A 23,480-nucleotide genomic window follows, 5' to 3' on the forward strand; every position below is an offset into this window, starting at 1 on the left:
TCTGATAATGTATACTATTTCCACTTCTAATTACTATATTAATTATTTTACCGCTACTGATTCCTACCACTAATTCTCTGCTATTGTTTTATTGTTAATAGCCTTCTGTGATCGTTTCAACAACTATATCTTACTGCTACTAGTTTTTAATATTTTTATAAGTTGAAAACATCTCAACAGAGTATTTTTATTAATTTATTCTATACTCTTAACTCGTAAAATTTATAAAAATATTTATAATTATAACTTAACATAATTCTTAAGGAACTCTAAACAATTCTACAACAATCCCTACAACTCTAAAGTACTCCAAAAATAGTCTACTGACAACTCTTACCTATAAGGGTAACTCTTATGGGTAACTCTTATGAACTTAATTGGCTCATGGTCTAACTCAAGTAATAATAAAAACAACTCAAAAGAACCTCTGACAACCGTATTGACAACTCTTATCGAATTAAAATTAACTCAAATGAGCTAATTAACCCAATTATTTATATCTAACTCAAATCTCATAAAATATATTATTATTATTATTATTATTATCATTATTATTATTATTATTATTATTATTATAAATCTTGCTAATGAAATTTTATATAGTATAAGCCTTAAACATGATTCTCAAATCTACACTTATGCTACCGTAAATAAAAGTGCCGCTCCAATATTAGGGAACTGAAACGTGATACTCCATGCTCCATGAAAACTCATAAATATCGCTACCGTGCAAATTCAAATTGATATACAGTATCGACCGAGAATATATAACATGGCTAGATGAATATGAAGTAGTTAACTTTATATGTTTATATGATATCGATACAATAATATACATATATATTAACCAAACAATATATAACATATACGAATGGATTTTCATCTAATTCATCCTAATTTTCCACAGAACCATTCAAAATCAACAATTTTGGCAACACAGCTATCAAAATCAATTCAACAATTTAGCAACATCGCAGTAGTAATTCATATACCCTAATCCCACATACCAATTATCATAATTCTGGTTATAAGATTCGAACCCCACCCTTACCTTATGGTTTGGAGATTGCCTCTAAAAATCCAATGGAGTGCAAGCCTTTGCCACCGTTCGATCTTCTTCCCGTCAAACTCTCATTCCTCTTCGTCTGCAACTTTTGTTCCACGATCTGTTTTCCCAAAACTTCCAAAACCCTTGTTCCTCTTTTTCTGAAATTGTTTTCACGATCTAAATTCCAACCAACTTACAAACCCTTAATTCCATTATTTATTCTTTTAATTCAATAAATCAAATAATAATAATTACTATTATTCCAACAATACTCTTGGGCTTAATATTACACCTCCACATTTCTTCATACCACCCACCACTAAACCAACTTAAATAAATCATAGTCCTCTGTAGTAATATTATTTCTAATATTATTCTCCGATTAAACCGACTAATTTCTCGACCATCAATTTAACCGCTCAAAACAACATATAATTCCAATTACGGCTCTTATAAAAATGCCAAAAATTCTAACTTCGACTAATTCCAACAATTAATTCATTATACAATTTAATTAAATAAATAATAAAATTCCGGGTGTTACAACTCTCCCCCACTTAGAATATTTTCGTCCTCGAAAATTCTATCCACCAACTCCAACCTCAACTTCATCCCATATATAGTCTTTGATCCTCAGTTGCGTTTGGCAACACCTCGACTACTACTCTTGTGTAGTAATAACAACTCAACAATATTCAAATCCAATACATGCATGCTAGTACTTCGCGGCCTAACCGTTAGTAACTCATCAGACGTATCAACTTTTTAAGTAGCAATCATCCATATCATACTTATACTCAGTTATACAATCCTACATCATCATCCTGTAAGGTCAATCACATAATAACGTCAAGGTAACCAACTTAATCAACTTCATAATATCCCCGAGTATTACTCATCACTTACGGTAACCAACAATAACATCACTACAACAACGGCTGAATTATTATAATTCCAACTGAATAGCATAACTCGGCTAATAGCCACACCACACATCATCAACTAACACTTACAAGGTCATCCTATTATAATCGGCACCATTCAAAAGAAAACATAACACTTTGGCACATCACGCTTTAGCCGCGCGACTCTGATCCTCCATCTTAATTCACCGTCCTATTATAGTTTCTATCAACTTATATGATTTACAAGCTTCGACCAAGCTTCATACTTCCCTCAACATTCACCACTTTACGCACCATCGAGATAGCAAGATAAGTCTATAACATCCAAATACAATTTCCGTCTACTATTAACAAGAGATTAAGGGTGATCAAGTCCTCAATTTGTCAATAGATAGCCGACAATTATAATGGAGTATAACCATCATTACCAACTTTAACAACGTCTCTACTTACACCATCAAAAGCATCATAATTCAATATCTTACAAAACCATCTGAAACTGCTAACACCGACGTCTTACAACTTCATACTACCACACATCCTGTGATAATATCATAACAACATTCCTTAACGCTATCATCGTCAGCACTCCTCATTCTTGAAGTTATGCTCTTCGCACTTCTAACAGCTGCAACAACTCTTATAATCACTTACTAATAATCCATAACAAGGTCTACAATAATCCAACACTAAATCATTGTTCCTTCGTCAACAGTTTACACGATAACTACTCAAACCGAAAACTTCATTTCTTTCCAACATCATCCTGCCACCAATAAATTTTTTACAGCTGCTGCCACTATTTGAATAATAAAGTTCATCTTGTTAGCTTTCCAACGCTTCAAACGGGACTCAAATCGGACGTCCAGAACTCCAGTTATGAATTTTCGAAGTTTCATGACGATTCAGAAATTTTCCTGCGTTTTGCTTACGGAAATTTCGCTCCAAAACTCATTCTTTTCAACGTAATCACTTTCCAAACAGTCCTTAACACCACTCCTCGCTCCCAAAATTTTTATAACTCGAGAGGCAAATTCTTTCGGCGACTTCAGTTTTCGAAACACCAAGACAACAATCCTCTCTGCAACTTCCAACTAAAACACATTCGAGAAGCAAAACTTCTCCCCCACTTCGCTCAAAATAATACATGCAACAACCAGAAAGCAACAAGTACCGACAGTGTTTCACACACTTGTCGCGTATAGAGGAATAAACAACATTAGACAACCCTGGTCGGACGGACCGACCTGCTCTGATACCACTAATGTAACACCCCATTTTCTACCCAGTAATTATAATAAAATCATAGTGCGGAAAATTTTAAACATCAAACATGAGGCATTACGTTTTCAACTTAAAAACCACAAATAACCTGTATTTCATTTATCTTTGATACATAGCATTCGGCAATTACAACTTTAAAATTATAATTATTCATCAGCTAAAAACAACTTAAAAACAACAGTAATTACTTCTTATTATTCAACTTTGGATTTCAACAGCTATAATAATAATACAACAACAAATACAATCATAATTCCATCCCGAGTACTACGTATCAGAGCAAGACACCAACTCGACTAACAGCAACTAAAGACTTCATGAAGTCACTTCAACTTCCACCGCTATCCTGAGTACCTGTCCATTTCCCATGGTAGGGAAACATCATTCAGAAGGGGTGAGATATCGAAAAATATAAACAAAAGTATGATAATTAATATATTAGATCAGATCATACAATTATCACCACTTTCAAACAACAGTTATAATAACAACTAGCAACAGCAGTTATAACAACAACTTTAGCAACAATTTGTAACAACAATTATAACAACCATCAGCAACAACAATTATCACAATAATTACAATAATTATTTCACAACTCAAACCAACACAACTTATATCAACAGCAACTCATAACAACATTAACTTCACAACGACTCAAAATGCGACACAACTGTAAAAATTGCATGTGGTACCATTTGGAGCAGAACTCCCAACTTAAACAAATGCCAGTTTATCGAGGCATTTCAACAAGGCATAAGCCTTCAACGTGGTGCCATCAAGGCCAACTTAAACAGGTGTCACCAAGGCCAACTTAAAAAATGCAATGTATGCCATGCAACACCAACCACAACGACAACAAGAACAACAACAACTTAAACAACAACTTGAACATGCAACGAATTGCATCAACTTAATCCAACATTGGTCGTTCGACCTACAACTTAATCAACAACAACTTATAAACAACAACGTATTCCAAACAACAACGAAATCAACAACAAGTATTCAGAACAACACATTTAATAGCAACTCATCAACAACACAATTCCATAAACCGAAACAATTCAACCACACCTGCAAATCAACTTATTCGACATAATTATAACAAACAAATCAACCAAAAATATCTATCAATATACACGACCGACTCCGACAATTTTCAATTAATTTCGGTTAACTATTTATACCGCTTAAATCTACTAACTCGGTTAATTCGACCAATCCGATACTAATTTTATCTAAATCCAACATACTACTTATACTGCTACTGCTAGTACTTATCTGATAATGTATACTATTTCCACTTCTAATTACTATATTAATTATTTTACCGCTACTGATTCCTACCACTAATTCTCTGCTATTGTTTTATTGTTAATAGCCTTCTGTGATCGTTTCAACAACTATATCTTACTGCTACTAGTTTTTAATATTTTTATAAGTTGAAAACATCTCAACAGAGTATTTTTATTAATTTATTCTATACTCTTAACTCGTAAAATTTATAAAAATATTTATAATTATAACTTAACATAATTCTTAAGGAACTCTAAACAATTCTACAACAATCCCTACAACTCTAAAGTACTCCAAAAATAGTCTACTGACAACTCTTACCTATAAGGGTAACTCTTATGGGTAACTCTTATGAACTTAATTGGCTAATGGTCTAACTCAAGTAATAATAAAAACAACTCAAAAGAACCTCTGACAACCGTATTGACAACTCTTATCGAATTAAAATTAACTCAAATGAGCTAATTAACCCAATTATTTATATCTAACTCAAATCTCATAAAATATATTATTATTATTATTATTATTATTATCATTATTATTATTATTATTATTATTATTATTATTATTATTATAAATCTTGCTAATGAAATTTTATATAGTATAAGCCTTACCTTATGGTTTGGAGATTGCCTCTAAAAATCCAATGGAGTGCAAGCCTTTGCCACCGTTCGATCTTCTTCCCGTCAAACTCTCATTCCTCTTCGTCTGCAACTTTTGTTCCACGATCTGTTTTCCCAAAACTTCCAAAACCCTTGTTCCTCTTTTTCTGAAATTGTTTTCACGATCTAAATTCCAACCAACTTACAAACTCTTAATTCCATTATTTATTCTTTTAATTCAATAAATCAAATAATAATAATTACTATTATTCCAACAATACTCTTGGGCTTAATATTACACCTCCACATTTCTTCATACCACCCACCACTAAACCAACTTAAATAAATCATAGTCCTCTGTAGTAATATTATTTCTAATATTATTCTCCGATTAAACCGACTAATTTCTCGACCATCAATTTAACCGCTCAAAACAACATATAATTCCAATTACGGCTCTTATAAAAATGCCAAAAATTCTAACTTCGACTAATTCCAACAATTAATTCATTATACAATTTAATTAAATAAATAATAAAATTCTGGGTGTTACATATAGAGGGACATTCCTCACCTTACCAACCGGTGTTGTAAGAATAAATTAGGTCAAACTCTTATATGGTATTCGAGCTTATCGATCGGACCGTGGGCCGCCACCGTTAATATACACGCACCAAACTCAAAAGAGTGTTGGGCGTGATATATATATATATATATATATATATATATATATATATATATATATATATATATATATATATATATATATATATTGTGTGTTCAATAGTCCTGTGCAAGTAAGTTATTATAACTTACTCCACATCTTGACCATTTATTATTTTCAATCTAATGGTTAAAAATAATAAGGAATAGTTTTCTCTCTCCTTATTATTTTTAACCATTAGATTGAAAATAATAAATGGTCAAGATGTGGAGTAAGTTATAGTAACGTACTCTTGGAGTAAATATAACCCTCCTCATATATATATATATATATATATATATATATATATATATATATATATATATATATATATATATAGGGTTTAATGGATATGCACTGACAGTGTAAAATAGTTTTACACTGTCATCCAATAGAAAATAAACAATATGTCATGTTATTAAAAAAATTAGAATAAAAATGTTGTGTAATTGAATACATGAGTGTGATTGGTTGATAGTGTATATATTGACGTGTTTGACAGAAATTTTAAAATTATTGATAGATGAAATTGTCACAATATATTGTTATGGTATTTTGTGTCGTATTATATTTTTTAAAGTATTTGTTTCATTTGCAATGTAACTGTTTCAAACATCAATATATTCAGTTTTTTTAGATATATAGGTCGATAAAAGTTGATGTCTTTGGATCATTATAGATCAAATATATAAATTTTTTTAATCCATGCAACTCTTATAAAAATGCAACAAACGACACTTTATTTCATTTTCACTCACAAAGGAAAAAAAACAAGTCGAGGCATAAAAAGTTAAACATCCATTATTACAAATTAAGGAAAATCAGTCTCTTACGTACATAAACATGTGGTTTTTCATATTGGTCACCACAACAAACCAAGAATACTAACGACTCATGCCACCTTGCACTGCAGGAGCCGCCGTGACACCGCGGGAACCCATTTGCACGTTACCATTCCAACCTATATGTACAAATATTTTCAAATTCACTTAAATTTTTAACAACAATAACAAAAGATGTTATTTGTTTTAGGGTTAATAGTAGTTCACCCCCCTGTAATGTTAGCGAATTTTGCTTTTCCCCCCTCCCTACCTTTTGGCAACCGTTTTTTCAAAAAAACCGTTGCCAAAACCTGCCTTTGGCAACAGTAGGGGGGTAAACCAAAACACGCTCATATTACAGGGGGTAAACTACCATTAACCCTTTGTTTTATTATCAAAGTACCTGCAGACATGTCGAAACCACGAGCTTCAAGCTCGCGATGCTCTTGACAAAGGGAAATTGGGAAGCAACAACAACTAGCAAGGCAATCGGAAGTTTGACTTCCGTCAATGCCAAAAACGTTCCTTAATTTGGTACGATAAATGCACCCATAGAGTGACCCGAGACCAACACTACCAAGTAGACAGTAAAGCAATCCATGCACACAGCAAGCTGCAATATTATACCAAAACAAAACAAATTATATTGTATTCATCAATTCCTCTTCCTCTAAATAAAAATTAAAGCAAAACAATTGAACCTTAATCACACACTCACAAGTTGTTCCTTTGTCTACAATTTCAGCTACCCTTCCGAATGCAACACATGGACACCATAAAGTGAGGCAACCTACACATGAAAATTACAAAATTATTTCAAGATAGGAACAATTAAACAAGGAAAAAAAATTGCATCAAGGATGTGAGAATTACAAGAGCTCAAGTCAGAAAAGCAGTCACAAAAGCCAGTGGACCACGATGCCATGTAAACCGTTTTAGGAGTATTCACTAATAAGATGCGTACTGGAAGTGGCCTTCATGACTCCTATATATAATACATTTAGAAAAACAATTTTTTTTAACTATTCAAAGAGTTATTTAAATAATTAAAATTATAGCAGGTAAAAGGACAACATATTGCCCTACTATCCTTTTGTTGAAGGCAAATTATATTTGCATTCAATCAAGAAATAATTTTAAGATACTAATTAATAGAAAAATTATATTTGTTCGCACCTAATATATATATATATATATATATATATATATATTAGTGTTAAGACTTACACTTCATATCCGTCTATCCGTTTTTTTTTATTGTGCTAATGCGTAGATCTATTTTATATGAAAAAAAGATTATGTTTCTTTTAAAATAATATTATTTAGACATAATTATTAAAAATAAAAATACGATGATAATTATTTAAGGAGTTAGCAAATATACCTTGAGAAGATATTTACTTTATTATTTTTAGAAATTTATTTTGTTATATATTTTGAATGTAGACTTATAAATATTTAGATTTTAAGTCAAATTCAAATAGTAAAGAAATGTATTGTTCGCCCACGGACACGTAAACATCTCCCTAATTTTATTTTATTCAACACATACATATATACAATTTTAATCTACAATTCAAATGTTTTCTTAATTTTTAAGGTGATATACTAATAAATAAAAAGTATGATAAAAAATAAAAATTTAAACAGAAATAACAAAAATAGTTAAGAACCATACTTTTTAAGTAGAACTAGTAACAAATCTGTGGGTTCGCACGGATTCTGGTACGTGACGCACAGTTGTTTCAGATGTATTTTTTTTAATAGAAAAAATGTTTATAAAAAGTAATTAACATTTTAATCAGTAATTTTATGTTACTGTCAACAATCAATATTTTGATAAATATCTTCATATTCCCGTTAATATTCAATATTGTGATAAGTAAGTTCAGGTTCCTGTTAATATTCAATATTGTGATAAGTGACTTCATGTTCCCGTTAATATTCAATATTGTGATAAGTAACTTCATGTTCCCGTTAATATTCAATATTTGAATCACTAACTTCAGGTTCCCCTTAATATTTAATATTGAGTGATCAGTAACTTCATGTTCCTATTAATATTCAATATTTAAATAGTAATTTCAGGTTCCCATTAATATTCAATATTGTGATCAGTAACTTCATGTTACCGTTAATATTCACTATTTTGATCAGTAACTTCAGGTTCCCATTAATATTCAATATTGTGATCAATAACTTTATGTTCTCGTTAATATTCAATACAAATAACCAGTAACTTCATGTTCCCGTTAATATGCAATATTGTGATCAGTAACTTCATGTTCCCATTAATATTCACTATTTGATCAGTAACTTCATGTTCCCGTTAATATTCAATATTTTAATCAGTAACTTCAAGTTCCCGTTAAAATTCAATATTGTGATCAATAACTTTATGTTTCCGTTAATATTCGATACAAATAATCAGTAATTTTAGGTTCCCGTTAATATGCAATATTGTGATCAGTAATTTCAGGTTCCCGTTAATATGCAATACTGTGATCAATAACTTCATGTTTCCGTTGATATTCACTATTTTGATCAGTAACTTCATGTTTCCGTTAATATTCAATATTTTAATCAGTAATTTCAGGTTCCCTTTAATATTCAATATTGTGATAGTTAATTCATGTTTCCGTTAATATTCAATAACTCCAAATTCCCGTTAATATGCAATATTGTGATCAGTAACTTCAGGTTTCCGTTAATATGCAAAGATAAATGTTTTTAAGTGTGAAAAATTATTTAATATTTGAATCAATAGTAAAGTTGTTACCGCTTATAACAATAATATATTTTTGTATATGAAAATATTTTAATAAACAATATGTTTTTCTCCGTTTATAAATATTATTTTTGTTTTGATAATATTTATAATAATATTTAAATCAATAATAAAGTTGTTGTCGTATATAAAAATATTTTAAATAAAAATGTAATTTTGGCCGTATATAAATATTATTTTGTTTTTTTACTAAATTATAAATAATGTATCATACATGTTTAGTCTTACATTGCCCAATACTTCCTTATCCATCCTATTATCGCCATTAAAAACATGATAAAATACCTTCTTATCCTAAAATGTTGTAATTAAAAAACTTAATAAAAAATATTATGAATAAAAAATAATATTTAAATATTTAATGTTGTAAGAAAAATAATACTTTATATTAATGACTAATCCAGTTCATAATATCTTTCATTATCACAAAAAAATATTATATGATTAATATATAGATTAATTAATTAATATGAATATAATATAATTTTAGAGCCAATAAACAAGATAATAGAAATCTAACTTTATGTTCCAAAATAAAATAAAAGAGGAGATTTACGTAATATACACACTTACAACAAAAAGAAAGAGAAGATTTAACTTTATTTTTAGAAATTTATTTTGTTATATATTTAGAACGTAGACTTATAAATATTTAGATTTTAAGTCAAATTCAAATAGTAAAGAAATGTATCGTTCGCCCACGGACACGTAAACATCTCCCTAATTTTATTTTATTCAACACATACATATATACAATTTTAATCTACAATTCAAATGTTTTCTTAATTTTTAAGGTGATATACTAATAAATAAAAAGTATGATAAAAAAATAATTTTTTTAACAGAAATAACAAAAATAGTTAAGAACCATACTTTTTAAGTAGAATAAAATACATAGTTAAGTAACATCAATAAAATCAAAAGCAACTAATATTAAAAAACACATCATAACATTCTATTCAAGCATTGACTATTGAAATAGACTTAATACACACCACACATGTCATCATCTTCCCCCAATATCCTTCAGTTCTTTTGTTCAAATTCACACCACACATGTCATCATCATCTTCCCTCAATATCCTTCTGTTCTTTTGTTCAAAATCACACCACATATGTCATCATCTTTCCTCAATATCCTTTGATGTGAAGATATATATCTCTTTGAAAAAAAAAAGGCTTTGTTTTTGCTTCATAACGAGGTTTGTGAGTTGTTAAGTTTTGATCAATATTAACACAATTAGAAATACATAATTTCTTTCCCTTTCCCATAGTTTTAATCGCGATTGATGTTGAATTATATGGATAAAAACAAATAAATAAGTAGTATACTCACTTTCTTTTCTATTAATCTATCTATAGGACATTGGAAACATATGTAATGGCACGGATACATTTATTTAATATAATATAAATTTTATATATATATATATATATATATATATATATATATATATATATATATATATATATATATATATATATATATATATATATATATATATATATATATATTTAAATTTGAAATAAATTTTTAATTATAATAATAATATAAACTCAATTGTTCTAAATAATCATACAAAAGGAAGAAAGAAAGAGGCTCGTGAATGGAGAAAGAAAAGAAATAAAACATTTGACATTTGAAAATAACAAATAAAAGTAATTGTTAATTAAAATAAAATATGTATTATACCGATAGTGATCGGTGAAAAAAAAAAAGAAAATTTGACATTTAAAAATAAGAATTTCGTGTCTCAAATAAAAATAACTGTTAATTAAAAGAAAATAAATATTTTTTTTATAGTGACCCGTGAGAAAAAGGAAAATTTTAACATATAAAATAATTTTAATAATTTTAATATTAGATCTGCAATTTAAAATCTATAAAATTATTGTAAGAATTTTAATGTTAGATCTGCAATTTATTTATTTTGAATTCTTATCTAACAGTGACAGTCAAAACAAAAATTTTATGACAATATAAATAAATATAAAAATAAATATTTGTAATTAATTATTGTTTTTATTTTATCTTATTTCTATTATCATATATTCATCTCAATTCTTTTCAATTCCTCTTTCTCATTTACAAAATAGTGTTTTTTTTATCAATAAAAATATATAACTTAAATAACTATATATTTTTAAATAAAAAACAAATTAAAATTGAAATTAGAAAGTTTATACACTACAACATTTATTACTTTTAGTTTTATTTTATTTTTGCAATTATTCGTAAAGATTGAAAAAAACTTTCTTGCATTCCAGTTTTATTTTATTTTTTTAACTATTCGTGAAGATTTCTTCTATGTTTTTTTCACCGTCACATTTACGATGCTGCAATCTTTATCCCATTTTTTCTTAACCACAATATGTATAATTAATTAAAAAATTAATTTTTGTGAAAACTTAAAAGCCATAATTTAATTCAATTTCTCCTTTTATACTCAAGAGAAAATCATGGGATTAGTGACATAAACTTGTAGGAAGATTTTTTTTACAAAACTACTAATCTTTTATATATTCAAAATTGAAAACAAAAATCTAAAAAAATGAAGCGTCCAGAATTTATTAAGTATTATTATTTTCATATTTTTTAAGTGTATTAATTGTGTATTAATCATATTAGATGTATTTTATTGGTCTAAAAGTCAATAATGATACCACAAATAGCAGATGTACTTTGGAGGCGCGGGTGAATAATGATACCAATAAACAGTCTAAAAGTCAATAATTGTGTATTAATCATATTAGCTGTATCTCACGCTAGAACTCAAGTTTAAGGCCCTCAAAAATAAACGGATTACAATTGAATTTTTTTTTATAGGCCTCCTAACCTGTTTGATTCGGAAAAATGATGATGGGAATGTATTTCTTAAGTCTTTCAACAATGACTTTGCTCACCACTTTATAGATAGTGTTGCACAAAGATATGGGTTGGAACTGACTGATAAATTCAGGGTGAGGAACTTTAGCAATTAGGCAAATGTCAGTTTGGTTTACCTCTGCTATACGGCTAGGCTTCTCCCAAACATCCTTAACAAAATCACAGACCCGCGCCTCCACCACCTAAACTGTTTTGGAACTCTAGCGTGAGAACCACCCGTAGGGCAAATAAGCAAAGGATGGTGATCTGAAAAATCTAGTCTAGGCAGAACTTTAACATATCCATCAGGAAAATCAATCCTCCATCTTTCATTACATAGCTATCCAACCTCTCAAGGATTCTCTGTCCACCATGGTAAACCGGCCCTCTCCAAGTATATTTCACACCAACAAACCCCATGTCTAACAGCTTGCACTCATCCACCCTTTCTTTGAAAAGATTACATCTGTGAGTATTAGCTGGCAACCCTCCTCTCTATTCATTTACGCTCATAATATCGTTGAAATCGCCAACTAACATCCACGCACCCTCCATATGCCGCGCAATATTCCCCAGCTCATTCCACATTCTACGCCTACTCTCCTCATTAGGACTAGCATAAATTGATGTGAAGCACCAATTTAAACCCCTATATATCATATTGCACCAGGAGGTGTAGAAACTGGAAATTTGTGATCTCAACATGTACCTGCATACAATCCTTCTTCCACCCCCACACAAATTCCTCCCGCAAAGCCTTCATTGTTCGAAGCAAGAAACCCATCATACCCTAACTGAATGAAAGATTTCTTCACTCTATCAGGGTGACATCTTGTTTCCATTATCACGAGCATAGCAGGATTCCAAGTTGTGACATACTGCTTGCAGACTCTGACAAAACCATTACTCGCAGCCCCACGGCAATTCCAAACCATTATTTTATTTTGAATCATCATTAAAATAACAAAATAGAAACATAAGCATTCCTTCCAACAACTCATCATTGGTTTCCCAATAGGGTTTCTTTCACAGTCTCCATTTGATCCATAGCTTCTTCAGTGCCCTCAACTTCTACACTTGAAGTTTCCCCACTTTTATTGATACTCACATCCCTGCTAGTCGGTGGAACCTGCAGATCAGGTGGTTTAGTTGTCTTAGTCTCCACATCTAGATTAGCTTCTTTAGTCATGCCACTGTCTTTAATGACACAATCACCAATCTCATTCATATAGCCTTCATCCCCTCCCATGTTCTTGATATGCTGTTGAAATATGCTTGCTAATTTATTCTCTTCCACTGTATTCTTCCCACTTGTTTTGCTGCTGGACTTCCCTTTAAAATTCCCAGTAATACGTGCCCCCAATTTAATATGATTCACATTCCTCTCCTTATTGGCTGCATGGCTATGACTCAATTTACTCTTTTTCTCTCTCTTTGTATTTTGTGACACGTCAGCACTTTTTACTCCACTAACTCCAAAATCCTGTAACTGCTTGTCATTTCCCCCAACACCTTCTCCAATACCAATGATTACCTCATCATGTTTCTGACTACCCTGGCCCACACCTTTATGCAATAAATGCTTTTGAACATTTCCATTATTTTTTCCACCCATGTTGTCTCTCCCTTCGTTCATAATATTACCATTTAAAAGCAATTTTACTCCTCCTTCTTTTTCAGAAATAGAAATTATATTTTCCATAATGTCCTCATTAAGTGCAGTAAATCTGGATCCCGATTTACCGCCATCTCCATTAATTCTCACCGGACCTTTGCGCCCTCCTCCCTCCGCCACCATACCATCTCTATCCATCCCTATCTTAACCATCCTTTGTTTTGGCACTACCATCCAAGGCCCATCGACACCACTTCCCATCAACTCCTTACCTCCCTGATTATCTTTCCCCTTATCACCACCATCCGAACTCCCAATATCGTTAGTTAGGGATTTCTCTGGGCATCCTTCTTTATAGTGGCCATATTTTTCACACCTGATACACAACATATGCAGACCTTCATACTCTATATTGTATTTTTTTTTATCCTTAATCATAAACATTGCAAGCAGCGGTTTAGCTAGGTCCACTTCAACACACATACGTGCATATTTCTCCCTCTCCCGCCCCGCCGTAATGTATTTTTATCCACCTTCACAGTGTTTCCTATCTTGTTTCCAATGTGTTTCAGGACTTTGGCATCATAATATTCAATTGGCAAACATGAAAATCTTACCTACACAGCAACACGATGGATGATATCACTTTGCGGGTGAAAGTTCGTGCATCACTTCTTCACCGTAAGATAGTGATCGTAAATGAACCATGGTCCATTCGTCAAAGCACTGGCATGATCATCTTCATGGGTGAAAGTGACAAGGAAATATCGTTACTGAGATCAATGATGTTAATTATTCCTGATCTCACCCACATTTTTTTAATCTAGTCTCCAAGGCTTTATAACCGATTCTCCTACCCAACAGCTTCACTATAACACCACACTTCCATGGTTTATAGATCCTTCTTTCTTGAGCCTTCGAAAGCACAAAAATAGGCAATCGTAACTGCCTATTTTGTGATTCTCAACTCGTATTCTTTCCACTCCTTCCATGCCAGCATCACTCTCTCCACTGTCTTGGCCTGAGTCCTCCATGTCGTCATCCTCTTCCTCTCTCCCTTCACCCCCTACCACCATCTCCTTATAAGACTTGAATCTTCCGCTCTTCTCTCCCTGAGTATCACTATCTGCCCTAACATCCCCCTTGTTCAAGCTTCCTGCAACATCTATTTCCTGAAATCTGTTGTCTTTGAAGTTTTGAGAACTCCTCCCTTTGTTACGGTGGTGATCCATTGTAAACCCTAGCAGAGGGTTTGCATCCATTTTTTTCTTTTATATTTGAATTAATATACATATTCTTTTAAAATTGACTTATAGTAAAAAAAAAAGTTGATACATCATATAAAATTTAATACACATCAAAACACTTAATTTTTTCATAAAAGATTATAAAATTTTGGTGGATATAAATACATGTACGATTTACACATAGCCAATAATATAACAACAAGGCATAGCAGAATTTTTTATGATAAAATTAAAAGGGTTAATACCTATTTTCACTCCTGTCATATGGGATTGGTTCGAAAAATCCCCCTGCCAAAAAAAAAGTTGCAATAATTCCCCTAACATTTGAAGATTCTCTCGTTATAAACCTTATAAAATTTTATTTTTGAAACCAACCTTGCCACTTGAAGGACTCTATCATTTTGAACCCTATAAATTATTATTTTTAGTAAAACCAACTTTGCACGTCCTATTCCAGATGGTTTAAAATGACATAATCTACACGATTATAGGGTTCAAAATGACCGAATCTTCAAATGGCAAGGTTGGTTTTAAAAACAAATATTTTACAAGGTTTAAAACGAGAGGATCTTCAAATGTTAGGGGAATTTTTGCAATTTTTTTTTGCAGGAGGATTTTTCAAACTAACCCCATATAGCGGGGGTGAAAATATGTATTAACCAATGCTGAGCCCCAAATAAGGCAACAGACGACACTTTATTTCATTTTCACTCACTAAGGAGAAAACAACTCAAGCCATAAAAGGTTAAACATTCATCATTTGAAATTAAGGAAAATCACACTATCTCAAGTACATAAACACCTGGTTTTTCATTATGGTCATCATAACAAACAAAGAAACAACACAAACGTAATATATTGGGCTAACGACTCATGCCACCTTGCACCGCAGGAGCCGCCGTGACACCGTGGGAACCCATTTTCACGTTACCCTTCCAACCTATATGTAGAACCAAAAAGGCAAAAACACAAACATTTTTAAATTTAAAAAAAAAAAAAAAAAGACTACTCATAATGTAGGGTTAATTATTCTTAAATTTTTTAAAAATTCATAGATAAACAAATTTGACTTAATACTTTATAAAATATTTATTAATTTATCTAATAGTTAATAACAATTATTTCTTTTTTTTATATATAATGGAGGGCCTAAGCCCAAAACGAAAAACAACTACTCAAAATTAAGAAAGAAGCTACTAATGCCTATGGAATCAGCCGCCAACTGAGGCCAAAGAAACTCTAGAACTTCTTGATGAAAGGAGTCCCTCTTGTCCTGACAAGCCTTGTTCGCTAAACTATCTGCACACATATTTGTGGACCTGTTGGCATAAGATATAATAACCAACTCAAATAACGACATTCTCTCTTTGATCTGCCGCAAGAGAGATATACAGTCCAAATCTCCCGTGCCCCCCTCTTCAGTAGCTTGCACCACTTCTTTAGAATCAGTACACACCTCTACCTTAAGAATTCCCAGCGACAAAGCAAGCTTTAAACCTTCAGCTACACCCCAAAATTCAGCATTCCGAGCAGAACAAATTTCGAGGTATTTTGAGAAACTTCCTATCCATTCACCATTATGATCTCTGATAATACCTCCACATCCTGCAATGCCGTTTCTCTTACAAGCCCCATCAGTATTAATTTTCCACATTCCAACAGGAGGTGGCCTCCACCCCATGAAATTGCTACCTTCCTTCTCACCTTGAAAAATCTTCCTCATATCCTTGCTACCACTGATATACTCGTATCTATTTTTAAGAATATGGGTAATAGCATTTGTCGGTCTCTCAAACGTGCTATCATGCTCTTCAGAATTTCTCCACTGCCATATCATATGACAAGCAACACTCCACACTTCCCTCCACTCCTTATTCCCCTTGTTCCGATAGTTTAAATTGAAATGAATCCATGCTGAAGCATCTAAAGTGAAAAACTCCACCATCATATCACTAGGGACCAAACTTTTCCAAATTGTGAAACACTTCGGGCAATCTCTCAATGCATGAATCATGGTTTCACACACATTGCCACACAGGTTACAGCTAGCATTCCCCAAACCTTTCCTGTACTTGCTATAGTTTGTCAGGAGTCTTTCATGTTTCATAAGCCACAAGAAGGTGCGACACCTCTCAGGAACAGCAATCTTCCAAATGATTCTCCAATCCGCATCCTCCACCTCCTCAATATTATCCTCCAGCTCTCCATACATAATCTTAACTGAAAATGTATTATCTTTGGTACCTGCAAAACAAAAGCTGTTAGTTAAAGAACTCGTGCTAGGCGGGGGGCAAGACCTCAGTCTCTCAATCCACTGACGCGGCAGCCAGGAGTCAAGAACTTGAAAATTCCAGTCGCCTTGATCATCGACCAAGTCACAAACTCTGGCATGGCGAAGCTCCATTGGAATAGTGATATCAGTATGGTGTAACTGAAACTCTTTTCCCAACCAATTATCCTCCCAAGCTCGAATATGCCTACCATCTCCCACAATCCATCTTCCTATTTCCATCATCAAAGGAACCGTCTTCAAGATATCCCGCCACATACTTGAATCCGTCGTTTTGTTCGTATTCCAGTCATACGCCTCATTAATATTGTACTTCCCATGAAGAACTTGGCACCATAAATCTTTAGCATTCGTGACCATCTTCCACCCTAGCTTCATTAAACACACATCATTGAGGGTTTCCAGCTTTCTCAGCCCCACCCCGCCATACTGCTTCGCTCGAGTTACCATATCCCAAGCCACTGCGTAAACTCTTTTCTGATCAGTAGTATCACCCCATATGAACTGCCTCTGCATTCTTTGGATTTCCTCAAGACACGATCTAGGAAGTCGTGTTGTCATCATTGGATACACAGGGATCGCTTCTATAACACTATTGGCAAGCGTAATTTGGCCAGCTAAAGATAAATTATCTCTCTTCCAATTGATAAGTTTACCCGCTACTTGGTCTATGATGTACTGAAAATCCTTACGTTTCAATTTCTTGCCATTCAAGGGAACACCTAGGTATTTGCCAAAATCACGCGTTTGTCGAAACCTTGACTCATGTAAAATCCTAAGCTGCATGCTCCTAGTAACATTCTTAGAGAAAAGGATACCCGTCTTCTCCTCACTAACTTCTTGCCCCGACATCTTACAAAAGATACTTAACGTTTTCATAACACATTGGATCTGACTTTCCGTCGCTTCCCCAAATAATAACAAGTCATCCGCAAACATTAAATGAGATATATTCACCCCATTCCTGCCAAGCTTCAAACTTTTCCATCTTCTCGCATCCACCTCTTCCTCAATTAAGTGAGACAGTTTATCCATACACAACACAAATAAGTATGGGGAAATAGGATCACCCTGACGAATTCCTCTCTGAGGCCGAAAGAATTCATTTTGCTCACCATGCCAATTCACATTAGTTTCAACGCTTGTGACTGCATGCATGATAATGTTTCTCAAAGTTTCAGGGATTTTGACTTCTTGCAAGATATTCTAGATAAACTCCCAGCTGAGTTTATCATAAGCTTTTGATAAATCTACCTTAATGGCAAAATAACCTTTCTTACCCTTCATCTTGGCCATAGTATGCATAACTTCCCTAGCAATGATGATGTTTTCATGTATGTGTCTTCCTGGTACGAAACCAGTTTGATAAGGGGAGACAAGAGTATTCATATGAGGCTTGAGACGTTGCACAACAATTTTACTAACAATCTTGTACAGACTATTGCATAAAGAAATGGGACGGAATTGAGACACCACGACCGGTTTATCAATCTTAGGAATAAGGCAAGTATTAGTTTGATTCACCTTACTAATACTGCCAGGATTCTCCCACACGTGTTTGACAAAGGCTACCACACTATTACCCACCATGTTCCAAGAACGTTGATAAAATCCAGCCGGAAAGCCATCAGGCCCTGGTGCTTTCCAAGGCTGCATATTGTAGACAGCATTTTTAATCTCCAATTCTGTAACATTATCATTCAGCCTGTTGAGCTCCTCATCATGAAGAGGCGGATACGACAGTTTACTTTGGAACCAGCCACTGCCAATACTATTTATCTTAAATAAGTCTTTATAAAAGTTGTTAACAAGCTCCCTAAGCTCTTTCGGATTGTCAATCCAATTCCCGTCATTATCTTGCAACATCTGAATATTATTACGCCTCCTTCTATTCACAACCTTAATATGATAGTATCGAGTATTGCGATCACCGTCTATTAACCACTTAGCCCGGGAACGTTGAAACCACATAAGCTCTTCTTGCTTTAAGATGGTATTGAGATCTTGTTGAAGCTTCTTTTCTATTCGTATGAGACCACGAGCATCATGTCTCATATAAATACTTTCCTGAATCCCTTTCAGCCTAGCTAAAATTCTCTTCTTATTCCTTTGAACATGATTGACACTCCACTTTTTCCACTCCTTCGCATCACATTTGATCCTATCAAGATTAGACATGATATCCTCACCATTCTTCCAAAGCCCTTTAACTCTACTATTATAATCATGCTCCACTAGCCACGCGCTTTCAAATCTAAACTGACGGCCACCATTAATATAACAATCCCTATTCAGCGAAACCATAATGGGATGATGATCAGAAAAATTCACCCTAGGCAACACCTTAACAGAACTATCTGGGAAAAGAAGCTTCCACTCCTCATTACCAAGAGCTCTATCTAATCTTTCATAAATCCTCTGACCTCCATGATATATCCCTCCCCTCCAAGTAAACTTTGGACCATTAGATCCCATATCATATAACTTACACTCCTCCATATTCTTTCGAAACACAGCACATTTCCTATGAGACACGGCAACACCACCTTTCTTCTCACTAGCTTCTGCAATATCATTAAAATCACCTGCCACCATCCACGGCTTGTTACTATTCCTGGCAGACTCACGCAAAGCTTCCCACATCAAATTTCTATGATGCTCCAAAGGACTAGCATAGACAGAAGTGAACCTCCATTCAGTGCCTTCCCCAGAGTTAACAGTAAGATTAATCCATTTGTCATACCCCAAAATTTGCCCACGCTTTTCAAAAATTCAAAACTATTTCAAAAATTGGGTTTTTATAAAATCTAGGTTTCACTTACATTGATATCCTGAATTTTATAAATATTCGATTTAAAATCTATTTTAAAATATAATAGTTTACTCTTAAATTGTTATATTTTAAATAGCAAAATATTGATTGATGCTTCTTAAACTTTCAATTGGCTTTTTATTTCGAATAAGTAATATAGCACAATTGGTAAGGTTTGCAAGTATAAGATCTTGAGTTCAAATCCTACTCCTAACATTTTTCCTTCTATTTGTAAATAACTTTATTTCTTTTTTTTTTTAAAATTATTTTCAAAATCACAAAAATTGTTTTTTCTATTATTACATTTTTATATATTTATTTTAATTCATGCAATTCTTCATTCAAAATTTAAAATAAAACAAAACAAAATAATTGGCCGCCCATTAGAAACCAAATCCATTTTTTTCAAAGCTTTAAAAACCATAAGAAACATGTTTTCATAAACTTGGAATTTTTTTAAAATTACAAGGAAAGAATCATCAATCTTCATGGTCATCAAAAGCATGTTTTCTTGTTCACTCATCCACTCTATAAATTGACATCTTTTCTAACCCTCAAGGGGACTCACTTAAATACACGAGATACTCTCCACTCACACACGTACAGACTAACCACAAATCCTAATTTTCATTGTGCAGTTATCAACCACCCCTCAAACCTGCATGTAATTATAGATTCAAACAATCACCAAATCATACACTTACAATACAAACTTTTCAAGCATAACAAAAAAAGAAAAGAACAGAAGAATTTTCAAAGAGGAAACATCTTTACAGATCTAACGGTCCTCCGCGAATAACAGCAGCTGCTCACCGCCGCTCAGCTCCGCCTCCGATGAACCGAACAACACCACGGTTCAGACTCTCCCGCCACGTCCTCCGACCGGCCGTTGACAAATCGGAGCAGAACGGACGAAGCCACCGTCGTTGCTCTCCATCGATGTCGCGATTCCGACGACGATGCATCCATCACATCAGACCAACTCCACCGCGACAACCACTTGCTCCTCGACCATCGTTACGGTAATCTTCTTCTTTTCCATTTTTATGAATTTGTGGTTTGAAGTGATATGAGAATCGATTTTCAGTTGAGTATTATTGAGAAAAGTTTGTATCTAAGAAAGAAGAAGAATGCAATGAGAAAAGGAAGGGAGATCTGAAAAGCTTGTGGTCCTGAATCGTGTGTATAGTGTTTATGGATTTTGTTTTTTTTTATTATTTTAATTAAGCTATGACACGTGTCTTTTTTTAATTGGACCATTGTTTCAAACTTTAAAATTGGTCAATCTCCCCTTTAATAAGCAAGAAACGTGGATTGGTGAGAAGGGAGGCGTTTCCTCCCTGAGTGTGTATATTTGTTTTCTTAATTTCATTTTATTTAATTGATACATAATTTATTTTTATTTTTTTAGGGTTAACGTAATGTAATATTGAGTTAGTTCCATTTAATTAGCCTATTTTATTGGTCTTTTATTCTAATGTCAATTAATTTATTTGAAATACTTAAATATAAAACAAAAATAAAAAAGGTGGAATTTGAATTCCTTCCACGATGACTTTTTCCCTTTCCTTGTTAATATTTTTTTTTCTTTCTTTTTTTAACTTTTGTAACTAATAATAAGTATATTATTACCTATTTTGAATATATTTGTTCAATTAAGTTAATTGAATTATTAATTAACTTATCTAAATAATTATATTTAACTTAGTTAATAATTTATTTTTTTAAAAGTATAAAAAATATGTTGTTTAATTTTTAATTTGCTTTTAGAATTTAGAATGCTTATGTCTATATTTCATCCGTACTAACATTTTGTTTTGCTTGCGAGGTACTATCTTTGAGGACTTGACATATTTCTTGCAAACATTTGCAAGTTACCTAACTCTTGTACAGTTAACTGTTTAATTTTCTTTTCGGTTTTTTTTGTAATATTTTTGTTCATCTCCCCATTCGACAAATTGTAACCCCCTCCCCGAAGCCATGTAATAGCTTAGGTTTAATTTCTGCCTTTACTTTTTGCACCTTATAACTGCTTAGATGTATGTTAATAGGCTTGTATGGCAAGATCAACTGAACGCTAGCTAACCTAAATACAAGATTAAATAACTGAATACAACACACTTGCACGCACTCACCCTTAAGGTACGCCCCTTTTCGGTTGCCTTCGATTAAAGGTCGTGTCCCTCGAACGTAGAGGTACCAATTAGCAAAGTCCCCCGATTTAAAAATCGTTGCAAAGATCATAAGTCCCTCGATGACCCGCGATGTCGCCTTGATAATATGATCTAGTCCCTCGAGTGGTTGCCTACGAAACAATGATTGTCCCTTCGAATATTGCTAAAGGTACCTCTACCTGTTGCCTTCAAACGACCTCGATGACCCTTCGATGACCCGCACGTCCAATATAAACAAGGACTACCTACTTCCATATAGTATGGATAGTCCTAGGAAATTTAAAAAGCGTAGAAAAAGACCAATCAATTAGGGTAGTGCTCTTAATCTGCCTAGCTTAACAAAAATATCTTTTCAACACTCTTTCGAAAAACTAAGGCTACGCATTCACGCTAAAGTCCTTATGCCTCTTTTCAACTCAAAACAAACAAACATGAGCTAAGCAAATTAAGAGCCCGTAGATAACTACGGATGAAAAGGGTGCTTACACCTTCCCTTTTCATAACTTACCCCCCGAGTCCGTTTTCTTTTCAAAAGGTCTTTTTCTGTACTTTTTTACCTTTCCTAACATTGGACAAAATAAAAGTCGGTGGCGACTCATGCTTACCGCAACATTGTTGCTTTATAAAAAAATAAAAGTCGGTTCACCGAGTTACAGAACTGGCGACTCTGCTGGGGAGTCTTTAAGAGGGGTTTACCTTAGGGCTTAGTTCATTATAAATGTTTTTAATTGTTTGTTTGTATGCTTTATTTTTAAGGGAATTGCTTGGGTTTGTTATTGTGTGAAAGGTCCTACACCCGGATCTAGTGTACCTTAAGTATGTGGCATGAGACCAGGGAAACTGTACGACATGTATCGTTATGGTTGAACCGGTGGCCACCGTTAGTGCGGCACTTTGGTTTGTCCTGATGGCCCTTGAATCTGATCGAGGAGACATTTGGCTACCGCGTGGTGTCATTAAGCACTAATTCGCCCTTAGAACCTTAGTGAACTTGACTTTGGCCTATAGGAAGTAGTGAGATGGCTG

The 23,480-nt window shown here is 33.0% G+C and overlaps 1 protein-coding gene across 1 annotated transcript; it reads right to left on the reverse strand.

The window, feature by feature from the left end:
* Positions 1-6,564: 6,564 nt before the first annotated feature.
* LOC131646159 (protein PLANT CADMIUM RESISTANCE 3-like) lies at positions 6,565-7,614 on the reverse strand. The gene is made up of 4 exons (XM_058916291.1): positions 7,536-7,614; positions 7,381-7,452; positions 7,066-7,275; positions 6,565-6,802 (listed from the first exon to the last, which is right to left on the reverse strand). The coding sequence occupies exons 1-4, from the start codon at positions 7,585-7,587 to the stop codon at positions 6,726-6,728; spliced, it is 411 nt and encodes a 136-aa protein (XP_058772274.1). The 5' UTR covers positions 7,588-7,614; the 3' UTR covers positions 6,565-6,725.
* Between the last annotated feature and the right edge of the window lie 15,866 nt (positions 7,615-23,480).

This window comes from Vicia villosa, linkage group LG2, assembly GCF_029867415.1.
Source record: "Vicia villosa cultivar HV-30 ecotype Madison, WI linkage group LG2, Vvil1.0, whole genome shotgun sequence".
Taxonomy (NCBI): Eukaryota; Viridiplantae; Streptophyta; class Magnoliopsida; order Fabales; family Fabaceae; genus Vicia; species Vicia villosa.